The sequence below is a fragment of the Adiantum capillus-veneris genome, chromosome 19, assembly GCF_014529385.1.
Source record: "Adiantum capillus-veneris isolate H3 chromosome 19, ASM1452938v2, whole genome shotgun sequence".
Taxonomy (NCBI): Eukaryota; Viridiplantae; Streptophyta; class Polypodiopsida; order Polypodiales; family Pteridaceae; genus Adiantum; species Adiantum capillus-veneris.
In genome coordinates, this window is record NC_140949.1 from 35,626,339 (window position 1) to 35,651,192 (window position 24,854).

At 45.3% G+C, this 24,854-nt stretch overlaps 1 protein-coding gene across 4 annotated transcripts in view; it reads right to left on the bottom strand.

The window, feature by feature from the left end:
• The window catches only part of LOC147433824 (uncharacterized), a 52,543-nt gene extending 29,178 nt beyond the window's left edge, over positions 1 to 23,365 (bottom strand). Inside the window, exons 1-2 of one of the 4 annotated variants that reach the window (XM_086490437.1) lie at positions 23,045 to 23,365; positions 20,508 to 21,723 (exon numbers count right to left, since the gene is read on the bottom strand). In XM_086490437.1, coding sequence (XP_086346563.1) covers positions 20,508 to 21,723; positions 23,045 to 23,267 — 1,439 coding nt within the window. In that variant the 5' untranslated portion in view covers positions 23,268 to 23,365. Of the gene's footprint in view, positions 1 to 20,507; positions 21,724 to 22,131; positions 22,269 to 22,342; positions 22,703 to 23,044 lie in introns of those variants that run through there. The other 3 variants (XM_086490436.1, XM_086490438.1, XM_086490439.1) reach the window with 3 other exon arrangements.
• Between the last annotated feature and the right edge of the window lie 1,489 nt (positions 23,366 to 24,854).

Below are 24,854 nucleotides of genomic sequence, written 5' to 3' on the forward strand. Positions count from 1 at the left end.
TCTTCAGTGGAGGGCTTCTTTGTGGGAGGCTCAGAAGTCTTTGCTGCAACATTGCCCTTGGCTGAAAACTGTTTGCCCTGGGACCCTTTCTTGTGGCTATTAAATCCATCGGAATCTCCCTTCGACAGATTGTTGGCCACTCTTGCGTTCTCTATCAATTGAAACATATTCATGACAGTAGTCTTTGTGCAGTAGTCCCTGATTTTCTTGGGCAATCCACAACAGTACTTCTCAATCTTTTCTGACAATGGCACAGACCTGTAAGAGGTGACTGGCAACAGTGCAGCCCAAAACCGTTTATTGTACTCTTCCAGATCTGCACACTGTTTAGCATTCAACTCGTGCCATTCCGTCATCACATCCACTTCAAAAGTGTTTGTCAACCATGCAGGCGCAAGAAGTTGTTTGAATTGGACCCACGTTGTTGGGGCTTGACCCTGGTTCAACAATGCGGTCCACCATTGCAGCGCATTCCCTTTCAAGAAAGTGGCAGCCTTGCGTATCTTTGAAGATTCCGTGAAGTTGCCTCCAGCATAAGCTGCATCGAACTGCTGTATAAAGGTCAAAGCCTTTACTTGGTCCTCAGTTCCTCTGAAAGTTTCAAACTTCACTCCCTGACCACCTTCCTTGTAATCCTTAGGCTGACTCAAAGGAGCCACATTATCATAAACAGGTGCCTGTAGCAGTGGTGCTCCATGAGTGTTCATTCCAACACTCGCATCAACTGTTTTCCCTGTCATATCTACATTTTGTACGTATGGCTGCGAAAAACCAGCCATACCAAATTGTGTTCCAGGCACTCGAAACTGGCCATAGGCACCCTGAAAACCTGGTTGGACACCCATGTTCGCGTACATAGGGTTACCCATGCCTGTTTGCATTGTCCCGAACACATTCCCTGGCATATAACCTGTGGAAGGTCCAACCATAGCTTGAAACACTGAACCACCTCCAAAATAACCAGGATAAGTATTAGGTAATGGAAGGGTCTGACGCATAGCCTGTTCATTGCTCCCTTGACCATTCACAAACGGTTCCTGTCCAGCTAAAGCAAGTTGCTTTGGATCATTGGACACCGCTAGTTGCTCAACCACATGGGCTTTCCCTCGAGCATCATGAGTCCTCTGCGCATTGGAAATCTCCTTTTCCTGCAACCGCTCAGTCATGCCCTGTGTAGGAGGCTGAAAACTCTGTGTCGGAGCCTGTAAGAATTCCTGCATCCTTGGGTTGTTAGCCAACTGCTGAAACATGTCCATGCAACAACGCAGTTGAGTTCTAAACAACCTGTCCTCTTCTTGAAGAGTTGAAGGAATTTTCTCTGTGCCATGTGAGGAAGATCCCTCTTCAGGTACTTGGTCTCTCTTCTCTGCCATATCGACAAGCTCTGTGTTGCTTTCACCCACAACAATCCACGCTGCACTTTTTGAAGAAAAAGTGACTATCCCGTCGATGGAACCATATAACCGGCCTATACAACGTAGAGGGCGGTACTATTTCAATTACCTGTTAACTTTACACAGAGCACTAAGAAGGGAAGAGAACACAGTTGCGTCCAGCGACTAGAATGTCACTGCGCACACGAGACCGACACCCTGTAGGCCCCAAAGACTGGCGCCCCTTTCGGTATTTCTTTATTCAAATTAAGGTAGACGATCCGACCACTTAGCACAAGCTTTCACAAAGCTGTCCAAACCTGGCGAGGGCTGAAAACGCAGGTTTTCGACCGGATTTCAACAACATAACGGCGCAAAAACCCCTGTAGGTCAAAAACACCTGTCTAGGACGGATTCCCTCGATATCTAGAAGCTTTCTGGTGAGCTGTCACAGAAATTCAGCGGGCTGTAATTCTCTGTTTCTCACTGCCGGGAGCCCAAAAGCCTGTACACGCATCCCAAGGCTCTCACGAGGCTCCACCGATGTTCCCTTGCAGTTTAGGTGCGAAACCCTACACCTGCAGAAAAACACAGCAAGCTGTAATTCCCTGTTTCGGATCGTTTTTAGCGGAGCGAACACGCCTACGCGTGTTCCAAGGGCTCCCGCACGCAATGGGACAGTTCCCCTGTGAATTGGACGAGTTTTCACGAGAGAAAACTCTCCAAACTCGCAATCTTTCGTGATGGAACTGTGCGTACCTGTGGGGGATTAGCAATTAGCTAATCCGGTTCCTGTTCAGAAGGCTCTTGCCTTGGCAAACGCGCATAAACCCCCAGAACTGTACATAGGTCAAATGAGAAGCCCACTAATGGGGCATAACATACTATACGTAGGGGAGAAAGAGAGCAGTATGTAGCGTGCGGGGCATCACTCCCGTCACCATACTGTGCATAGAGGGCAAGGTAAGCATTCCATAGCTTCTGTACCTACTACAATCCACTTGAGGCTGAAAATGGCGCCCCCTTTGTTGATATGCAGCTCGTTTGTGCCTCCCAGAGTGGCAGAATCGCTCACAGGCTGACGCGTCGCCTGGTTTCCGAGTTTGGGCTTTCCCTGCTAAAAATATCTCAACTGGTGCGTCAGTTGACTTGGCAGCAGAGCAATAAAATGTTCCCCTTGTCATTCCAGAGCTAATGACACGAACACATTTTCCGGTCAAAAATAGCAGTTCCCTAAATTTTAGGAGATGCTTCCATGGCGTCCCTATCGGTCTCCTGACCATCATTGAAGACTACCATTTGACCAACATCTACAATGTGGGTTAATTTACTAGCCCCTTTCAACTTATAAAGTTGTAGTGACTTGACGAGTGGCCCAAATTCCAGTTTGGCGCACACGAGCTTCCATACTCATCAGAATTCAGTGCTAACTGGCCCGGGTAGTCCCTGTCTGACCGACCTAGATCCCTGATGTAAGAAACCCATTTGGCTGCAGCCGTTTCACACTGGCCATGCAATGTCCACTTGCACCTTTTCAAGGGTTTTGGGACAAACAAGTAAAAATAAAATAAATATATCTAATACTTATTTACGGAAGGCAACAGGAAAAATACACCTCCTGGTGACAGTATTGGCCCCAAACCTTGGCGCCCCTTTCGGTATTTCTTTATATTGCATCAACACAGTACAAGCCGGTACTCCAGACTCTGCACCTTCTCCACAGCATGCCAGAGAATGAGCCCTAACCTCATATTTAAAGGCCCTTGGCCTAAAAAGCAGTTACAGTGAAAAGCCTTCAAAACTCAAAAGCTTCTGGTCCAAAAGCAAAGCCAAAAAGCTGCCAGCCTAATCACGGAAATCCGTACAATTGCCACGTCAACAGTCAACGCAAAACGTGGAAATCTGTACAGCTTGCCACGTCATCACTGTTAGCGCAATTTCCGAAAATCTGCCATGTCATTAGTTCCGGGTCTTGCTTTATTTTAATCCTTTATGTCACTTGGGGCCCCATCGGACGGGGTCCCCATAAATTGGTAGGACTTTTTCTTCTGTTACTTGTTCTTCTTAGGGTTTAGGCCCCTCGGCCGACATCTGCAAGTTGACACCCTTCTTCAAGGCTTTGACACGTCAACAGTTTGTGACATCTCTCCTTCTTGAAAGAGAGTAATCGTCCGCGATTACAGCATATCTGTAACAAACTGCTGACGTGTCAAAGCCTAAAGAAGGGAGCCAACTTACAAATGCCGGCCGAGGGGCCTAAACCCTAAGAAGAACAAGTAGCAGAAGAAGAAGTCCTACCAACTTATGGGGACCCGTCCGATGGGGCCCCAAGTGACATAGGATTAAAATAAAGCAGGACCTGCACACACCCACGCAAAACAAATGACGTGATAGTTGTACAACAGTTTTTGAAAATTGCGCTGGCATGATGACGTGGCAGACTGTACGGATTTCCGCGTTCTGCGCTGACTGATGACGTACCAAGCTGTACGGATTTCCGTGATTTACGCTGACAGCTTTTTGGCTTTGCTTTTGAACCAGATGCTTTTGAGTTTGAAGGCTTTTTAGCTTTTGTGGCCTAGGGCCTTTAAATATGAGGTTAGGGCTCATTCTCTGGCATGCTTCCTGGAGAAGGTGCTGAGTATGGAGTACCGGCTTGTACTGGGTTGATGCAATATAAAGAAATATTGAAAGGGGCGCCAAGGTTTGGGGCCAATACTCTCTGGGGTGGAATTCTGCCACTCTGTGTCACGTGTCGTCTCTCTCTATTTCAGTTCAGTTGTTATTGAAGTGCTAAAAGTCTGTTCAGTCTGTTCTTTTCTATTGGCACGTGGTACCCGTCTTGTGACAGTGGTATCAGAGCATTAGGCGTGTGTTTTTCTGAAACCATACCGGTCCTATAAAAGAGGAGACAGAGCTATTGGAATTTTATTTGAGGGATCTTATGGCCTCCAGCCCGGACTTATTAGCCTTTGGTATATTCGTCCATGGTTTCGGTGGCAAGCATTTTCAAGTTGCCCCACTCTGCCAAAATCCGGACTTCAAACATAGAAGTCATGTAACTACGTGCAAAAATTGTCTTGAAAGCTTGCCAGGTCCTTGGAGCATGCGGTTGTGTCGCGATTGAACTCCACCATTGCATAGCATTATCTTTAAGAAATCCCGCTGCTTGAGAAATCTTGGATTCTTTTGTATAGTTCCCTAAAGCATATATGTTGTCGAATTGTTGTAGGAACTGCAATGCTTTCTTGCGATTTTTCACCCCGGAAAAAGTGAAAAATTTGATTGTCGTGCCGCCATCTTTGAAATCTTTGGGTTGGTTAGACGCATATCTCGGGTATGGATAATAAGGGTATCCATATGGGCTCCAACCATTGTAGCGTGGTGGCGGTGGTGGTGGTGGAGGTGAGGGCAATGGCGGTGGCAAAGGCGATTGTACTGGATCACCGTCAGATGGCTACACTATATTCCTGAAAACTCCCCCAATCGGAACAGACGGCTGAGAAGGTTGCCGGTTGGAAGCTCTCGTACTTTCTGATGCCGGAGGAGGAGGTACCACCTGGACCATCAGAGGGGGTAACATGTAGTTCAACAATTGTTGAAAACTTTGCAGCATCGGAAGATTCTGCTGAGGATACCGCGAAAGAATGTCGTGAAGTTCGTTGAGCAGAAACTGCAAATATTCTGCTGAATCCATGAATTCTAAGTCTTGGGTTCTTTATGGCTTATGCACTGTAAGACGCAGCGATGAAGACGGGAGCGCGCCCAATGCGCGATGAAGTAAGGGTGGGAGTGGCTAATAAGTCAGGGGTCGGAGGCCGAAGATACCTCAAATAAAATTCCAATAGCTCTGTCTGCTCTTTTGTAGGACCGGTATGCTTTCAGAAAAGCACACGCCTGATGCTTTGATACCACTGTCACAAGATGGGCACCACGTGCCAATAGAAGAGAACAGACTGACCAGACTTTCAGCACTTCAATAAAAACAGAACTGAGAGAGAGAGAGAGACGACACGCGACACGGAGGGGTGAAATTCCACCCCAAAGAGTACTGGCCCCAAACCCTGGCGCCCCTTTCGGTATTTCTTTATATTGCATCAACACTTCAATAAAAATAGAACTGAGAGAGAGAGAGAGACGACACGCGACACGGAGGGGTGAAATTCCACCCCAAAGAGTACTGGCCCCAAACCCTGGCGCCCCTTTCGGTATTTCTTTATATTGCATCAACACCGTACAAGCCGATACTCCAGACTCTGCACCTTCTCCAGGAAGCATGCCAGAGAATGAGCCCTAACGTCATATTTAAAGGCCCTTGGCCTAAAAAGCAGTTATAGTGAAAAGCCTTCAAAACTCAAAAGCTTCTGGTCCAAAAGCAAAGCCAAAAAGCTGCCAACGTAAATCACGAAAATTCGTATAACTGCCACGTCAGCAGTCAGCGCAAAACGTGGAAATCCGTACAACCTGCCACGTCATCACTGTTAGCGCAATTTCCAAAAATCTGCCATGTCATCAGTTCTGAATCTTGCTTTATTTTAATCCTTTATGTCACTTGGGGCCCCGTCGGACATAAGTTGGTAGGACTTCTTCTATTACTTGTTCTTCTTAGGGTTTAGGCCCCTCGGTCGACATCTGCAAGCTGACTCCCTTCTTCAAGGCTTTGACACGTCAGCAGTTTGTGACATCAACTTGGGAAGTGTTCTGGCACCTTTGTGAGCCTGTGAGCAGGCCATGCATGTCCAGACACTTAAGAGTAGTTGCATATCCTTTGATTGCACACAGCATAATCATTAGCATGACATTCAGTAAAACCCTTTTTGCCAAAATACACATTTTTCAATTATTTATTAATAAGTGACTTGTTGGAAAAGTAAGTAGAGCAAATTGCTAAGGAAATATAAAAGAAACCGAATGGTCACTCAGTAGAGGTAGAAGAGGCAGCAGAAGAAGCTCAGGCAACTTGCAGTGCAGCTTCTCAGCAAGACCGGCAGAAGGCGCTAGCATTTTCAGCCAACAGAAGCAGCCAACGTTTTTGAAATTCCCTCCCTTGGCGTTTTCAGTAGCAGATTCTCCCTAGCGTTTCCATCCACAGTAGATTCATCCTAGCATTTCCATCCATAGCAGATTCAGCCTAGCGATTTCATCAATAGCAGATCAGCCTAGCGTTTTCAGTTTGCAGATCAAGCTAGCGTTTGCAGAATCCGGCGCCAGATCAGCCAAGCACATCAGCGTTTTCAGTTTTCAGCATTTAGCCATTGCAAATCCAGCCCCTAGCCTCGCAGATCTGACCTACCCGCAACAGATCGTCGCCGTACCATCGGGTCAGCCAGCATTTACAGTTTCAGCCCGCTGTTTTCAGATTTCAGCATCTGCGTTTTCAGCGCATTGTCATCGAGTAGTCGTCATCGCCATCCTCATCGACATAGTGTCAGTATTCAGCAGAAAGTCAGCATCTTCCAGATTTCAGCATTTCAGCCCTAGCGTTTTCAGCTTTCAGCCATGATGACGACGACATCCTCGGCAAGTCCATTGCATCTAGACCATTATACCAGATTTGTGCAATCTATAGCATTGATCTCTCTCGCAATAGAGAGGGGAGCCCTTGGAGGAGGGTTTGAGAACCGCCTGGTGTCGTATTCTTCTCTCTCTCTCTCTCTCTCTCTCTCTCCACCTTCATTCACAGTAGCATTCACTTTGTTTGTGATCATTGCATTCTCTCTCTAAAGGAACAGAAGGCTCTCCCTTCCGTAAGTAAAAGGAACAGTTCGGAGCACTCATCTTAGTTCGGAGCACTCATCTTGAGCAATATCAACATTCACTTCCGCTGCATCTCACAAGATCATCTCATGGAATGTGCAGGGATTAGGAGGGCCCCGGTTTAAGCGTCAGAGGGGTCGACTGCGTCAAGAGCTTCAAAGATGCCTTGTGGGTGGTGAGATTGACATCAGGAGCATCATCTTTGTGAGAGTCGCATTAGACGGTGTGGTCAGATTTTGCGTGGTTGCTATGAGACGTTTTAGTCAGCTGCATTTGGGCTTGGAGGCATCCAGGGAGGGGTATGTATGACTATTGTGGATTCTTTGCAGCAGGCCATTGTGGGCAAAGGTATTATTGTACCAGGCAAAGCTCAGTGGATTACTATGCAAGATCAGGGTTGCCTTGAGGGTTTCCTGAACATTTATGCGCCCAATGTGGCAAGTGCACGGGCAGAGTTCTAGTCTCAGGTTGTGGAGTCTTTGCCGCATGCAGAGCAGTAGTGTGTTGGGGGAGACTTCCAAGATGTTGGAGGACCCCTTTGATCGGATTGGAGGTGGCCATGTCACGGTACACGGGGCTAAGCTGGTAGCTTGGGAGTGGTTTTGTGTGACTATGAGGGTTTCTGATATTTGGCAGCACTCAGGTTTGGTACGACCCCCTGACAGCCTTGTTTTCTCACGTTCTGATCGTAGAGTTGGAGGAGTGAATATATCTAGGATAGATCGCTTCTATGCTAGTGACCACATTTGTGACTGGAGTGGGTCAGTTTGCATCTTGGCTGGGACATCCTTTTCAGACCATGCACGAGTGATCCTAACAGTGACAGATAGACAGAGGAGGGGCAGCATGATGCTACGCATCCCTGAGAGGATCTTGTTGGACTCTAAGCTCAGAGAGCGAGTGGTGACCCTTTGGATAGGGGGCTTGGACACGTAGGACTCTCCTGCTAACAGAGTGGCCTCTGGACTTGCTCAGCTTAGCCGTTTCTTTCTTCATGAGTCTACGGCCCGCTTGGCTGCAGCGAGGGAGGAGGAGCAGCGTCTTCGACGCGGCGTTACTTCCCTACAGAGGATGCAAGAGCAGCACCCAGACAGTCCCTGGTTGGAGAAGCAATTGCAACAAGATCGCCAGCAGCTTGCTAGCACAGAGGAGAGGCGCCATGAGTTTGCTTTCCGTTGACAGGCATCTCAGTGGACCCAGGTGGGTGACAGAGTTACGGGGGCGTTCTTTGAGACTGTGGGACCTCGCCATGCGCACGCTAGTGTCAGCCCGTTTAGGAGGCCTGACGGGTCAGTTGCTTCAGAGCCAAGGACATGTGTGCACTTGCTACTGACTTTTACCTAACCTGTTGTCAACAGAGCCTAAGTCGGAGCGTCAGGATGCATGCAGAGAGTTGGTCTAGGCACAGATGCCTTGTCTTGTGACTGACGAGATGCGTCAGAGGCTTGAGTTGCCTCTTCAGCTAGAGAAGCTCCACGTGGCCCTCAGAGCACTTCCCCGTGGTAGCTGTCCAGGTGAGGATGACTCCCAGTTTTTTCTTAAGAGAAATGAGACTTGCTTGATTCAGACCTCTACAGCGCTTTTCAATACATCTTACACACCGGAGAGATGCCTGACAACATGAGTGAGGGTTTGATTTACCTCATTCCCAAGGAGGGTGGTTCCTTGGATGAGATTCGGCAGTGGCGACCCATCACCGTCCTTAACTCAGCCTACAAAATTCTTGCCAAGGCTCACTTCTAGACAGCATTATCCATGGGACTCGGACAGGTTTTGTCAAGGAGCGCACTATCCTTGATAACATCTTTACTTTTTGGGAGGCATCTGCCCTCGCGCGCCTCTGTGGTGAGAATCTAGTGATTCTTCTTCTTGATTTTGAGAATTCCTACAATAGAGTTGATTGCGACTTTTGGAGGGCACTCTTCGCAGGATGGGCTTCTCAAATGCCTGGATCAGAGGTGTGTCAGCTCTTTACAGACGTGCACACAATCAGGTGCTTTTGGCAGGAGGTAGAGGAGATCCATTCATGCTCACACGTTCGGTCAGATAGGGCTGCCCTCTTGCCCCCTTCCTCTTTCTGTTTTATGTTGAGGCGATGAGCAGATTTTTGGCTTCACAGTAGGTTGGTTTACGCGGCTTAGCGCTTTCTATTTGGGGCGATAAGTTACTGGATACTAAGTTTGCAGACGACTCAACTTTGTACTTGGAGGGCCAGGAGGCCAGCCTACACAGGTGTGAGTAGGCTCTTGAGACCTTTCGCTGTGCATCCGGCGCACTGATCAACTGGAGGAAGACAGTGCCTTTCTCAGTTGGCAGTGCTCCAACGCCTGATTGGGTGCCACGTGAGGGTTTCAAATGGATCCCCATAGGGACTGTTGTTCGTTACTTGGGCTGTCACGTTGGATTGGACTTGTCTCCTGAGCATCAGATTTCTCCCCTCCTCTTATCCATCAAGAGGAAGCTGTTACATTGGAGCACGGCACGACTTTCTTTGGCAGGCAAAGTTGTAGTGGCCAACCAGGTGCTGTTGGCTACTATGTGGTATATTACATCTTGTTGAATCTTTTCGAGCTCCTGCATTAGCCAGGTACAGAGGCTGATCAGGAATCCTTTGGTCAGGGCGCGATACTCAAATAGCCCGAGCCAAAGTGGCTTGGCAGGTCATCACTCTACCTTGTTCTCAGGGGGGGTTGGGGATCATAGACCCTGCACAGCAGAGCAGAGCCCTTCGTTTGTTGTCAGAGGACTGCTTCCAGGGGAGGAGCGCTGGAAGGAGTTTTTGCTTCAGCGGCTTAGAGCTAGAGTGCCTCAGGCTGGAGACCCTTGGAGACCTTCCACCATATGGATTTTCATAGAGATGCGTAGAGTTGGCATGAGCAGAAGACTAGAGGACCATTTTTCTATGAGCCTTCTTTGTTCCTGGGAGCAGCTGCGGAGAGGCCTGTAGCAGCACCAGCCTACTTGCACAGAGAGGAGCACCTAAGACATCCCTTTGTTTGGAACCCCATGGTCAGCACTCAAGAGGCCACTTGGTTGGTAGTAGGCCTCATGTCTCTTGGGGTCCCGTGGCAGAGGGTCCAACACGCACTTTGAATGACTGACTACAGTTCTCAGGTTTGTCAGATGAGCTTCAGAGCATCCAGCTATACAGGGCATGAGAGGGGGGCCTTCACGCGACGGGAGGTCCTCATCGCAACTCGGGCTTGCTCGGAGACGGTACTCTACATGTTTTTCGAGCTACAGGGTGAGGGTCGGGTCCACAGAGTCTCAATTGAATCCCCACGGGTTGCAGAGTGTTGTTTTCAGAGGATCAAAGTTGCGGGCATCTGTGGGAGGACTTCGTGTCATAGATCCTGACCCAGCAGCTCTTGAGACGGGCCATTGGAGGCTGTGGGCTTAGGAGAGCTTTCCACTGGCACGAGTGTAGTGGGATCCTGGAGAGTGGTTTAGAGGGACCCTTTCTCCTCAACCGACCATCCAGGTGTCCCTTTCTTTCAGTACACTGTTCGACTGGGACGTCACATACTGGGAGCACAGAGAGGCTCGTACTGCTGCAGCACCTCATTGGCAGGAGGAGGGTCTCACACATGAGTTCTTGTTAGCTTTTTTGGGCGAGGCTGTGGGACGCCAGACAGCCGCTGTGAATCACTTTGTTCCAATGGCTCGCTACACATAGAGCTACAGCAGTGGGGAGCTGGCTTCTACATAGTGGTCTCTCGACAGCATGTGTAGCTTGTGACCATCGAGTGGAGAGTCAGCGCCATTATCTTTGGGACTGCCCTATGGCACAGCAGGTTTGGCTTCGTGTCCTTCGGCTGATGCTAGCTCTTTCCACAGCATGGCAGTACACTTGGGGGGTAGCTGCTTGGTCCACTCTAACCAGCCCGGCACTACAGTTTGAGCTATCCTCCACCAACAGGATGATAGTGATAAGGGGGGTCGACCTACACTCCAGCCTGCTACAGAGATGACTCCACAGGAGTGGTTGTCACAAAACGGGCACCACCTGCCAATAGAAAGGAGCAGACTAAACAGACTTTTAGCACTTCAATAAAAACAGAACTGAGAGAGAGAGACCACACGCGACACGGAGCCGCGGAATTCCACCCCAGAGAGTATTGGCACCAAACCTTGGCACCCCTTTCGGTATTTCTTTATATTGCATCAACACAGTACAAGCCGGTACTCCAAACTCTACACCTTCTCCAGGAAGCATGCCAGAGAATGAGCCCTAGCCTCATATTTAAAGGCCCTTAGCCTGAAAATCGATTACAGTGAAAACCCTTCAAAACTCAAAAGCTTCTGGTCCCAAAAGCAATGCCAAAAGCTGCCAATGTAATTTACAAAAATCCGTACAACCTGCCACATCATCAACCAGCACAAAACTTGGAAATCCGTACAATCTGCCACGTCATCAGCCAACATAATTTCTGGAACCTCCATACAGCTGCCACGTCATCAGCTTTGCATGAGTGTGTGTGTGAGTCCTGCTTATTTTAATCCCTTTATGTCACTGGGGCCCCATCGGACGGGGTCCCCCTAAGTTGTAGGACTTCTTCTTCTTCTCCTACTTGTTCTTCTTAGGGTTTAGGCCCCTCGGTCGGCATCTGTAAGTTGGCTCCATTCTTTAGGCTTTGACACGTCAGCAGTTTGTGACGTCTCCCTTCTTAAAAGAGAGTAATCGACCGCGATTACTGCATATCTGCAAAACAACTCAAGTTAGCTCAAAAAAAATTCCGAGGGACAATCAGTTTGCTCTTTTTGTTAAGGAGTTAGTTTCTCCTTTCGGCTCTTTTGATCAAGGAGTTAGCTTCTCCTTTTCGTCCAGATCGGAACTCTTGATATTCCAACGTAGTAAAACTAACCATCACACCTAGACCATACTGATCTTCCATGAGTGTCTTGATGCACTAAAATTACATACCCAGGCAATCTCATTCAATTAGGAATATTCAGTGGTTGGCACATCACAATGCAACACAAATGCTCACATATGCATGTTACAAGACATAGAAACATAAAGCCGCCAATGAACACACTCCTCCCGCATAACCTACCTAGGTCCGGGCCGGTAGATATTCAACGACTCCCTCATCACTCCTCCCACATAACCTAAAAAGGTCCGGACCGGAAGATATAAGAGGCCTTTTACAACCAAACGCCCCCCAGACCGCAGCTTGCATCGTTTGGAGGTGCTGAGAGTAACCACTGCTCAGACTTCTTAATACCCCTCCCGCATAACCATCCAAGTCCGGGCCGGGAGTCACAACAACAATTATTTTACAAGCATACAACCAAACGCTCCGCAGACATCCCATCTGCGCCGTTCGGAGGTTCAAACAATAGCAAAACAACAATTCTCACTACTCCACCCGGGAGTAAAATCACCAATCATTGAAACCACTATTAAAACCAGAGTCAAACATTTCAAATCGGCACCAAGACAAGTTCAAAACAGATACCATCCATTTCAAACAAATTTTCAAACAATACTTTCTAGCTATAAAGAAAAAAAAACAAGTAGAGAGTTTATTCGAGGTTTTGCTCGGACAACCGAACTTTGAGGACAATTGGCTTGTCCTTCTGCATCATGGTGATGGTTCGGTTCCGAACCTGGAGAGTTGCATCATTCTTGGCGTGCAAAGGCATGCCCAAGAGAACGTCGCAATTGCCCAACTTCATAATGTGGAAATCATCTTTTCCATGATAATTTTGAATAATTAGTGGAAGAGCACCAATGAGCGGTACCACTTTCTAAGTTTGCCCTGTGGCTAGCTCAGCTCCAATTTCTCCATCCTTTGCATCATAATCAAAGTGCATTTGCTTTAAGAATTCTGGATGAATGAAGTTCTCTGTAGCTCCAGGGTCAAAGAAAATAAGGGCTTTGGCCATTGACTTTGCCATATGCTCGACACAATTCATTTGTACTTTCAAGGCGTATGCCATAAATATCAGGAACTAGTCCAGTAGAAGGTCTAGCTCTCTTAGAAGGAGGTGGCACTCGGGTTCTGTCGACCGTTGGTGTGGGCGTCGGCTCCTTTGGTCTATCACTGCGTTTGGGACAATTAGAATGATTATGCCCTGTTTGAAAGCATCCAAAGCATCGGCCTTCTTGTAGTAAGGTGTCTCGTTGTTGAGGCGTCAAACGAGGCCTTTGTGGTTGACTTTCACGAGACTCTCGAGAATTTGTTCTTTGTTGGCGAGAGTTGTGGTTCGTGGCCGGAGATTCTTCTGTGGTAAACTCTACCTTTCCCTTCATCAGTTTGTAGCCAGCCGCGGCATGGTCCATAAGTTCTTGCATGGTGGAGACTTGCTTGGATAGACAATATTCCCACAATGGTGATGGTAGTCCAATGGTGTATCGCTTGCATTGGGCCTCCAAGGGAACAAATCTAAAGAAGGACACCAGCAGGTACATGTCGAGAAATCGAGAAACCTTTGGTTATATTCGTCCATGGTTTCGGTGGCAAGCATTTTCAAGTTGCCCCACTCTGCCAAAATCCGGACTTCAAACATAGAAGTCATGTGACTAAGTGCAAAAACTATCTTGAAAGCTTGCCAGGTCCTTGGAGCATGCGACCATTGCATAGCATTATCTTTAAGAAATCCCGCTGCTCGAGAAATCTTGGATTCTTCTGTATTGTTCCCCAAAGCATAGATGTTGTCGAATTGTTGTAGGAACTGCAATGCTTTGTTGCGATCTTTCACCCCGAAAAAAGTGAAAAATTTGACTGTCGTGCCGCCATCTTTGAAATCTTTGGGTTGGTTAGGCGCATATCCCAGGTATGGATAATAAGGGTATCTATATGGGCTCCAACCATTGTAGCCTGGTGGCGGTGGTGGTGGAGGTGGGGGCAATGGAGGTGGCAAAGGTGGTTGCATTGGATCAGGGTCAGATGGCTGCACCATATTCCTGAAGACTCCCCCAATCGGAACAGACGGCTCAAAAGGTTGCTGGTTGGAAGCTCTCGTACTTTCTGATGCCATTGGAGGAGGTGCCTCCTGGGGCATCAGAGGGGGTAACATGTAGTTCAAAAATTGTTGAAAACTTTGCAGCATCGGAAGATTCTGCCGAGGATGCCACGAAAAAATGTCGCGAAGCTGCTTGAGCAGAAACTGCAAGTATTCTGCTGAATCCATGAATTCCAAGTCTTGGGTTCTTTATGGCTTATGCCCTGTAAGACACAACGATGAAGACGGGAGCACGCCCGATGCACGATGAAGCAAGGGTGGGAGTGGCTAACAAGTTCGGGGTCATAGGCCGAAGATACCTCAAATAAAATTCCAATAGCTCTGTCTACTCTTATGCAAGACCGTTATGCTTTCAGAAAAGCACACGCCTAATGCTCTGATACCACTATCACAAAACGGACACCACGTGCCAATAGAAAAGAACAGACTTTTAGCACTTCAATAAAAGCAGAACTGAGAGAGAGAGAGAGAGAGAGAGAGAGAGGACACGCGACACGGAGTGGTGGAATTCCACCCCAGAGAGTATTGGCCCCAAACCTTGGCACCCCTTTCGGTATTTCTTCATATTGAATACAAGCCGGTACTCCAAACTCTCCACCTTCTCTAGGAAGCATGCCAAAGAATGAGCCCTAGCCTCATATTTAAAGGCCCTTGGCCTGAAAAGCAGTTACAGTGAAAAGCCTTCAAAACTCAAAACCTTTTGGTCCGTAATTTATGGAAATCCGTACAACCCGCGGATGACGCGGAAATCCGTATAGCCTGCCACGTCATCAACCAACGTAATTTCCAGAATTTCCATACCCTTGCCACGTCATCAGCTTTGTGTGAGTGTGTGTGTGTCCTGCAATCCCTTTATGTCGTTGGGGCCCATTCAGACGGGGTCCCCATAAGTTGGTAGGACTTCTTCTTCTTCTGCTACTTGTTCTTCTTAGGGTTTAGGCCCCTCGGCCGGCATCTGTAAGTTGACTCCATTCTTTAGGCTTTGACACATCAGCAGTTTGTGACAGTGGTGCAGTGAGAGAGGAGTGTTGGGAGCTCGTCTGCAGCCTGACACTCTGGTTCATCTGGCGGGCCCGCTGCTTTAGCATCTTTGAGGCTCGCCAGCCACCAATAGAGACAGTTCGAGATTTTTGGCTAGAGCTGATCAATACTCTCAAGGGACAATTCGAGAGACTCCAGGGCAGCTCCGACCGCATGCGGGAGCGTAGAGAGGCTTTCCTTCGACTTTGGCGCCTTGGGCCTTTCTTCACCATGGTCCAGGGTGTCCTCAGATAGCACTACAATCGACCTCGTAGCTTTTCCCTCCGCCCATCTCTTGATTTAGCCTCATTGTTCACATGCTGTTTTTTTTTCATTGGGAGAGTCTGCCCTTATGATTGTTGTAGCCCTCTCTAGTAGAGGTGGTTGTAGCTCTATGGGCAGTTTCATTAACTAATAGAAGGATCTCTTTCTCGTAAAGAGAAAAAAAAGTATATCATCACTCCATGGTATTGAAAACCTGTTTTTGATGGTGATTTTCGGGTCTCTTTAAAAATAAGAAAATTAGATTCTAATGTTTTCTTCTTGAATACACATTCTCCTAGATCCATCTTTCTTCAAAATTAGAAGCATTGGTGACCCTTTTCAAGAAGTTCTTTTTCATTATTTCTTCGTTTTGGGCTTTGCTCACTCTGTAAGGATATGCCTTCATAAGTTCAGAATAGTCTGAACTCACGAATTATAAGAGGAAATAAAGCACTCATAAAACTATAAACGCAAGGGACACAAGAAAAGAAAAGAAAAACAAAAACAAACAAACAAACAAACTAATCACTTTGTTTGCTACGAAACAAAACTACATAAAACAAAACATTATTAACTTAAAAATGTTTTTAGAAAAGGCATGTGTAAAATAAGTTGACGCAACTTACTTGGCTTAAAACAAGTACTCAACTTTAAGCAAAAAAAGGATAAGACATCTTAAAAACTTAATCCTAGAAATCAAACTTCACACAACAACTTCTAACGGAACACATTCTTAAGTCCTCGGGTAAGCTAAATACGAAATCGAAAAATGAATACTACTACAAACCTACGAAGAGCAAAGAACCAAACTTGACAATATGTGATCTCAACTTCGCTGCTTGTCCAAACAGGAAGAATAAGATTATCACCTTTATCATGCATAGCTTGGACAACAGCAATGACATCCCTACTCACGTCGTCAGTGCCCAAGAGTAGGTGCAGGTTTATATAGAGGTCATTCATGCTTTGAAAGTACTCTACAAAACCAACGAGCTGAGTTTCTATCACCCTTGGGATGATAAAGGCTAGCATTTGTCAAGCTATAGTAAAAATACTAGAAGCGCTAAAGATCAAAACAACAACACAAGGTGTTATTAAGTCAAACATTAAGTGAGCTTTTTAGCTTCCCCACTTCTATTGAATTTACTACTGATTATCTTGAACATTCCAAAGGAAGAAACATTAAAAATAAACTTACTACGATGCAAAAATGAACGAACGTTTTTCATGATTCTTTTGAATGAGTATCCTTTTTCAACTAGTAAAGAAATAAGATGGCAAGATTGAACAACAAATGTAATTTTACTAGAACAAAGACGAGTAAATCTAAATAGTTGAGAGCAAATGACACCGTACTTAGCTAAAAGAGAAATATTCGAAAAAATGTGAGGCATACGGATGATTTTTAGATTGGCATATTCTGGTTCAAGGCGCTTATCATAGATATCTACTTCTAATCCCAAGGGAGTCTGAAAAATCTTAAGGTCTAAAAAGGCAGAACAATCACTAGTTGTGGTACAGTTAAGTTCACAAAACTCCTTGGGATAAATTCCTCCGTCTACAGAACTCGAATTCAAGTACATAAAATTTTAATAAGAAGGAACGTCGGGGACAAAAAGATCATCTACAAAGCGTCTTACATTGCATAATTTGTGCAAAAATATTGGGCAAGTGTTAGCAAGGACAAGACGCTCCATAGAATCAAACTCATAAGTAAAAAGATAGAAATTAGCAAGAAAAATAGCACAATTGGTGCCCATAGGGATACCAATTGTTTGCTTGAAAAGAAAGTCGCCAATGGTTATATATAAATTGTCCAAAAAAAAATCTAACCAAGATATGATGTCAATGTCATCTACAATCCTGGTGAATCTCTTTCTTCCTTTGTCTACATCTACATTCTTATTTTTCAGCCATAAGAAGTCAAAGTTCAAGGCTTACTTTTCTACTAGCAATGCCTTGTACCTATCCTTCTCAAGCTTGTACGCAAAACTTTTGAAATAAGAGACTTGACTCTAAATTTAAGGTCCTCCAAATTTAGCTTCGTGCATAGCGTTGTAAAGTCAAAAGTTTGGAGACATAAAGAAGAAGATTTCTCCTTAAGGCTTCTTGAAGAGTTCAAAACTTTAAAACGGGAATCACACCTACTGAATCATTTAAAATCCAACTTGAATCGGTAGGTACGTCTGCTTCCTTTAGCATATTTTTCCACAATTCATTTACGCTAGGTAGCATGGCTTTGAAACAATAACTAGACCATTTGGAAATCTCGATCAAAGAGTTGTTACAAGAAGCAGCTATAAATCTAGGCTTTATAGGGTTCTTGTGGAACTTCCAAACGGTATATAAAAAAGGTAATTTAAGCTGGCGCTTGAAACCAAAAGACTTACAAAAGTCTTGATGTTTCAAGATAACCTCTTGCATTGAAAGATCACAATCATTGTAAGTCTGAGAGTTTACTTCACCTAACAAGCATTCTAAATAGAACTTTTTGCACGTAACAACAAAGTTATTAGAGCACTTATCTACATAAGAGATTACAAAATCACCACGAAATTTCCTAAGAGCATCACGATCAGAAGAAGATAAGCTATTCCTTCCTGAAGAAAGGTTCCGAGAGCAAGATGCTAATTTCAAAGAAGCTTTCTTGAGGACTACAGACTTCCAATGGGTAAAAATACCTTGAACTCCTAAAGACTCCTCAAACTTTACTACGAAACTAGAAATTCCTTTTTCTATGGCTTTGAGAAGCAAGAGTCATTTGAGGAAGGGAGCCTATATTTAGTACCTCTTGAGAAAAGGTCTTTCAAGGAATCCAAAGGAAGGATAGAACAATCGGTAGTAACTACATGACCTAAAGCTCCATTTACGTAAGAAGAAAAGGCAGTTTTACTACAAGGGCAATCAATACTTGAGATTGCTAGCCTTGTAGTAAGGAGGCCGATTGCGTGGCGTATTGCCAAGTATCAAATCAATTATATGATCTTAATGTCTCTCAAGAGGCATCTCTTCAAGCAAACTCTTAGAGAAAGAATCAACTTAAACTTGAAAAAATTCTTGCCGTTCTTATACTTTTTCTAACAAATTTTACTTATTATGTTCTTCTAAACCTCTCCAAAAGATGGAGTAAACAAAAAAAAGGATTTGATTAATATAGAAATGGTTAAAAACCGATACAAGTGGGACGGACTCGCCCTTTGCTTTTACATCTAGGATGATTTCTTTGTTCTTCTATTCTTCAATGTTTCCTTCCTTGCACACACCACGACATGGTTCTTGTGGAACACGGGTACCCCCAAGAGTACATCACACCCCTCAAGTGGCATGATAGAAGCCCTCCTGTCCTAGATAACCCTTGGCAATCCAACCATAGTTTGCCAATGACATGTGTAATGGGGACATCATGCCCTGGTGCCGCTAAAACCGCATCCGTCACAAATTGCTGACGTGTCAAGCCACTGGAGAACGGAGCCAACCTGCAAATCCTGGCCGAGAAGCCTAAACCCTAAGTAAAGAAGATGAAGCAGCAGAAGAAGCTTACGGACTTACAAAGTCTTACCGAGTAGCCTATTTTTAAAGAAGAGTTCCCACCAACTTATGAAACACCGTCCGATGGGGCCCAAGTGACATAAAGGCATTAAAATAAAGCAAGCCCACACACACGGAGAACTAATGACGTGGAAACTACACGGATTCCTGGAATTCACACTGGTTGTGATGATGTAGCAGCAGTACGGAATCCTGAATTTCGCGCTAACATGATGACGTGGTAGATTGTACGGACAGTCCCAGATTTTGCGCTGACAGGCTGTACGGATTTTCGCAAAATGCACTGGCAGCTTTTAGTGCGCTAGTGATGATTTTGAGTTTGAATGCTTTTCATGTAACTGCTTTTCAACGCCAAGGGCCTTTCCATATGTGAAGAGGGCTCATTCATTGGCACTCTTATGAGTGAAGGTGCAGAGCGTGAGTACCGACCTTGTACCGAGTTCAAGTATTATAAAGAAATACCGAAAGGGGCGCCAAGGTTTGGGGCTATTGCTCTCTCGGGTGGAACTCCGCCACTCCCTATCTCGTCTATCTCTTTCAGTTCAGTTGTTATTGAAGTGCTAAAAGTCAATCTGTTCTTTTCCGTTGACACGTGGTGCCCGTCTCGTGACAACATCCATCTGTGGTCTCATTTCTTCCGGCATAATCCCAAGTCAAGCCACCAATTCTTGTGAGATGAAGTTGGCCTTGGCTTCTCCATCGAACAATTTTAGGACATCCTAGTCTCATACTTAAACCATGCTCTGCAAGCTCGATACTCTCATCCTTTTTCTCCAAGGTCATCCCCACAAAACCTGGAACGCTTTGTCTTTCCTGTCTTTGCCTGCTCCTCTACTAATTTTGAAGTCTCCAACTTGTCCTCAGCTTGCTCCTTAGGTTCTTTCTTAGGACACTTTGCAAGAATGTTGTCATGTGCGCATTGCACTGGAGCCACGTGGACAAGCTACTGCTACACTTTAGCATCAGTCTTAGTTAGCTTAGGATCTAGCCTGGCACTTTGTGAGAGTAGCAGGTCATAGTGTAAATCCATGGGATGCAAGTTAGCTATGGACACCTCTGTGTGCCTGAAAACGTGTCTGGACAAAATCATACTTCCAATGCCTCTGAAAGGTCATTGGATCTGTCAATGTATGAAAAAATAACATTTGATCCGCTGAGAGACAAGATTTCCACTCAGATTTTCTTGGATGCCTGTAACTCATCCAAGGCCTGAGATGGCAAAGAAGTGAGCATCCATCTCATAGTATGATGGAAGCTTGTTAAGCACAAACTACAATAAAGCCCTTTCCACACAGAATTCAATACAAGCTCGAAACAACCTACTTTCTTGACCATCATTCTATAAACTAGAACTTCACAAACGGGAATGTCACCACAAGCTTTCATTATGAGACACCACCCTTGCACACAAGGCGTGTTTCCATGTGCACATGTGCAAGCTAGCAGAAAAACACAGACAATGCACTCATTCACATCTTTGCAGTATCAGTCATCACAAATAATGAAACCCCTGCCCCCCCCCAAAAAAAAAGAAAAAAAGAAAAACAGAACCAAAAACAGAAGAGATCATACCTTCCTGTTTGTCCAGAGGCACCAGCTACCAGCACTTTGAACCCAGTAAAATTGCTTCTGTCTTCCTGCTGGGAGTTTTGTGGTTTCTCTGTCAATGATCCATTTCCTTTTTGTTCTCTTTGTGCGTTGATTCTCATGCCTTCGTTCTGAACCATAGCAGAAGTACCCTGAATAGTCTCTTTGGCAGTGTCCATAAGAAGCTCTCCCATTCCCAGTGCCTCCATGCCAACATCTCTAGCTGCTCGTGCAGACTCCCGCACAGCTTTTTGTACAGAATCTTGAACCCGACCCAATGATTTGTTGGCTTCCCTTTCAATTCTTGTAGCTCCTTGCTGTAGCAGATTCCCTTCTTCTTCTAGTACACTTTCTGCTTGGGATATGAAGTCCTTAGCTTGTGCCCTCATAACATCACTATTATTCTGCACAAGCCTTTGGCCAGTTGATACCACTTCAGACAAATCCTGTCCCAGCTGTTCCCCAGTTTCACCAACTTTCTTATTCACATAAGATGTTGTATCCGCAGCCACATCTGCAACAGCCTTTGCAGAAGCTTGAACCTCACTAGCCTGCTCACTGAAGTTGTCAAGAGCACTGTTTGTTTGAGACTTCAATGTGTCTTCTACATTCGAGGCCACTTCTGCAACATCCTGCTGAACCTGTTCCCCTGTTTCATTTACTCTAGTACCAACATCTAGAGTGGTGTCCGAGGTGACATCGGCAAGTGTCCTGACTGAATTTCCTATGTCATCGGCGAGCTCTTTCTCAGAGTCAGAAGAGGAGCTACTTGACTGCTCATTAACAGCATCAGTAATACTCCCAACTAAGCTCTCGCCTCCTGCCACAGCATCACTGACAACTTGCTTCTGTGTATCAGCAGATTTATCAACCACATCCTTAGCAGTATCCTCCGTGGTCTCAAGTACTCCTTTCACACCCTCTGCAGCATCATTCACAGCATTTGACACACTTGAATCATCTGACTTTTGATTGCCGTTCCCTTGGAGAGTGTCTTCTGCTTGTGAATCACTTCTAAGCCTATCCTCTGGCTGCAAGCTGCCATTACTCGCATCCTCAGAAAGATCTGCTGATGATCCTGTTTTACTATCTCCATTCATCAGTTGGGCAACTTCCTTTGGAACATCCTCCTCTGCTGCTTCTTCCTCCTCTAGCTCTTCCATCAAATCTGGCTTTGAAGGTGTCACTCCCTTTCTGTGTCCTGCAGTTACGCGCACACATAATTAAAAGTCCTCATTTTGATTGATGTACTCAGCTTAGAATTGTAAAGCATCAATTAACCAAGTTTTTTGAAAGCCAAGCCAGATAGAAAAATACCGCTTCAATTACAACAAAGTGAGCATTGAAACACCCAAGTCATGCCGACTTACAAGCCTATAATTTCATAATTATGCCATCCTTTCCCATACCACACTTGGTGTGCTTCCCCTTATATCCTATCCTATCCTTACTAAACATTTTAAAATCCCATACATTCGTTTACTTGATTGTTTCCGTTACAAAACTGGGAATGGGCAACAAAATTGACATTCCAAACTCTATGCCTAGAAAATTTCTGCTTATATACATTTAAGAAGATGGAAAACTTCGATGTATCACAATCAATTACATGCTACCAGTAGAAATGCATGGCATGTTCAAACTTTTGGGAGTCCAGATAAAGCATTGCAAATGATGAGGTCCTGAAAGTTATACTGATACAGCGTGGGTGTCCATAGCTTCTACACACAGAAGAATACGGAGAAGATAGAGAAACATGATGCGAAGAAGTAGGGCTAAAGTTGTGTTTCCATACACTCATCAAACATGAAAAAAGTGACCTTGTTCTTTAAACATTTGGAGGCAATGTGACCTATCCCCAGTAGGATGTGATTGGCAGTGTCCCCTATTGTTAAATCATTAAGAGACTTCCTGGCTCCCCCATTTCCTTCTTTGACCATGGCTCTTTCTCTTGCTCCTTTGTTCCAAAGCTTCTCTTTTCTTTTATGGTACAACCTTGGTGGAGGGCGATTGGGCCAGCGTCTTCTTGGGGGACACATCATCGTTGTTATTAAAAAGAGAGGACTTTCATCCATCACTTCAATGGAAAGTTCAACTCTGACAGTTGGTGTCACCCAATCCATTCCCCATTGATTCTTTGAAATTAATTATGACAAAAGAGGCCATGAGCACTCCATGTGACAAAGAACAGACTACATAAAAGCTTCAAAGACTTGAAGGGTACCACGAGCAGACTATGGATACTGGCTAAACTAGTCTAAGGAAAGCATGAACTCAAAACAGAGACTTAGAAAGCTGTGTCAAAAAAGGCCATCAACACTCCATATGACAAAGAACTGCAACAAAGCTTTAAAGTGTAGAAAGGTAGCACCAGCAGACTGTAGATGCTGCCAAAGAGTACTGCCAAAAAGTACTCTAAGTTAGAAAGGGTAAAAGTCACAAAAGTGACTGCCCTTTCGCCGAAACACACAACACTCTTTGGTCTAGAGCGATTGTTCTATTTCAAACACACTGATACTTACTGGGTCGGCGGTGCTGTGTTTTTGCAACAAGCTTCTCGACATCTCGCTTTGAGCCACCAGTGACTGCTGCGCATTGAAGGTTCCTCCGGCTGCTGGGTTGCCTCTGTACCGAGGGTGTGCAAGAAGCCAGGAGGCTGCTAGACCGCAATGTATGCTTCACCGCTTCATCCTTTTGATGAGAGAGGAGGTCGGGTAAGACAGTGCGGGTTGCGATTGAAGCCATTGTTGCGAAGGGTGGTTCCGTAGTCGCTGTTGTTGTTGATGGCGGTGGTGTTACTGGACTAGGCGTGGGTGTGTATTGGGGGGGGGGGGGGGGGGGGGGGGGGGGAGAGAGGGCGGTGTGTGATGCGTCCGCAGTACTTGCTCAGACAACTTTGGGCATTTCTTGTTTCGACATTTGGGGTCCGCTGCTTCACCCACGTGGACGCTCCTCCATTCCTCGCACTTTGCAAGTTTGCACCTTGTTGCTTGGAGAAATTGCGGGACTCAGAGCTAGGGGAAATTTACCAAAATACCTCCTCAAATTTTAAAAACTCCGAACATACCTTTTAATCAATTTTCGAGGATTGCTCCAATTTTGCATAGCTAGTGTTTCGGCAATAGAGATCTATCTTTAAGTGCCCTACATTTTAAAAAAAATACCAATTACTTCACAAATAAAGACATTTGTGTCTACTAATAATAAGCCATTTCAGTTCGAGGGCCCACAATGCCATCTAAAAGCCTAGTTCTATCATTTTTTTATTGAGGGAGAATAAATCTTTTGATGAAGAGTTGCAAAAAGGAAAGTATTTGGAGATGTTTGTGAGAATAACAAGGGGTATTTTGGGAATTCTGGAAAAAATTGGGCATTCTTGGCCATTACCAGCTATAGGGTACAATACACACACATAATTGTTACCATGGGTTTTGATCCCAACTACAAGGCGACCCTTCCTAGAGCCTTCATGAAGCACCTAATGGGAATTCTTGGCCATTACTAGCTATGGGGTACAATACGCGCACAAAATTGTTGCCATGGGTTTTGATCCCAACTACAAGGCGACCCTTCCTAGAGCCTTCATGAAGCACCTAATGGGCATTCAAGATCGGGGGTGTTACCTCCATCTCAGGCATGACTAGAGGTAATTTGACCGCGGGTAGAGAGAGAGAGAGAGAGAGAGAGAGAGAGAGAGAGATGTAGCCAATTTGTTAGTACAAGACTTTGAGTCAGGTACTTCAACTCCGAGGGGATGGCATTGACATCGAATGTAACGGGAAATTAAAGCTTTTCAAAGCAAAACAAAGAGAGCGAATTTCCCAACGTGTTGAGAAATTGAACCAAGCAACTCTACAAGATAATGACTTTGTTTTTGAACGCTTCCTAGACATGAACTCAAGGTCAATGAATGAATGCCTATTTTTCTAATAATCAACACATGCACTCTTTCGACCCAGAAATATCACAATGAGGCAAAAATATCATATCGTGCAAATAGCTAGAATCGAAAATCATGCATGAGGAAGATGAATTGGGACATTTTTCTTGCTAAAGTCAAAAATATCAACGAAAAACTTATTGTTGGCGATGAAGTCATTCCCGATGATTCACTTGTGCATACCATCTTCAATAATTATAAGATATGTATCAGACTTTTGCTTCTACTTTGAGGCTTGTTGCACAGGGCAATGATAATGCTATGAAGTTTGATGGGTTGATCACTTTGTTGTTACAAGAGGTTATGTCAAGAAAAAATAGGGCTAAGCAATGTGTTGTTGATCAGGTTTTTGTTGTTGCACGAAGAGATTTCCAATGTTCCTTCTTTAGGTA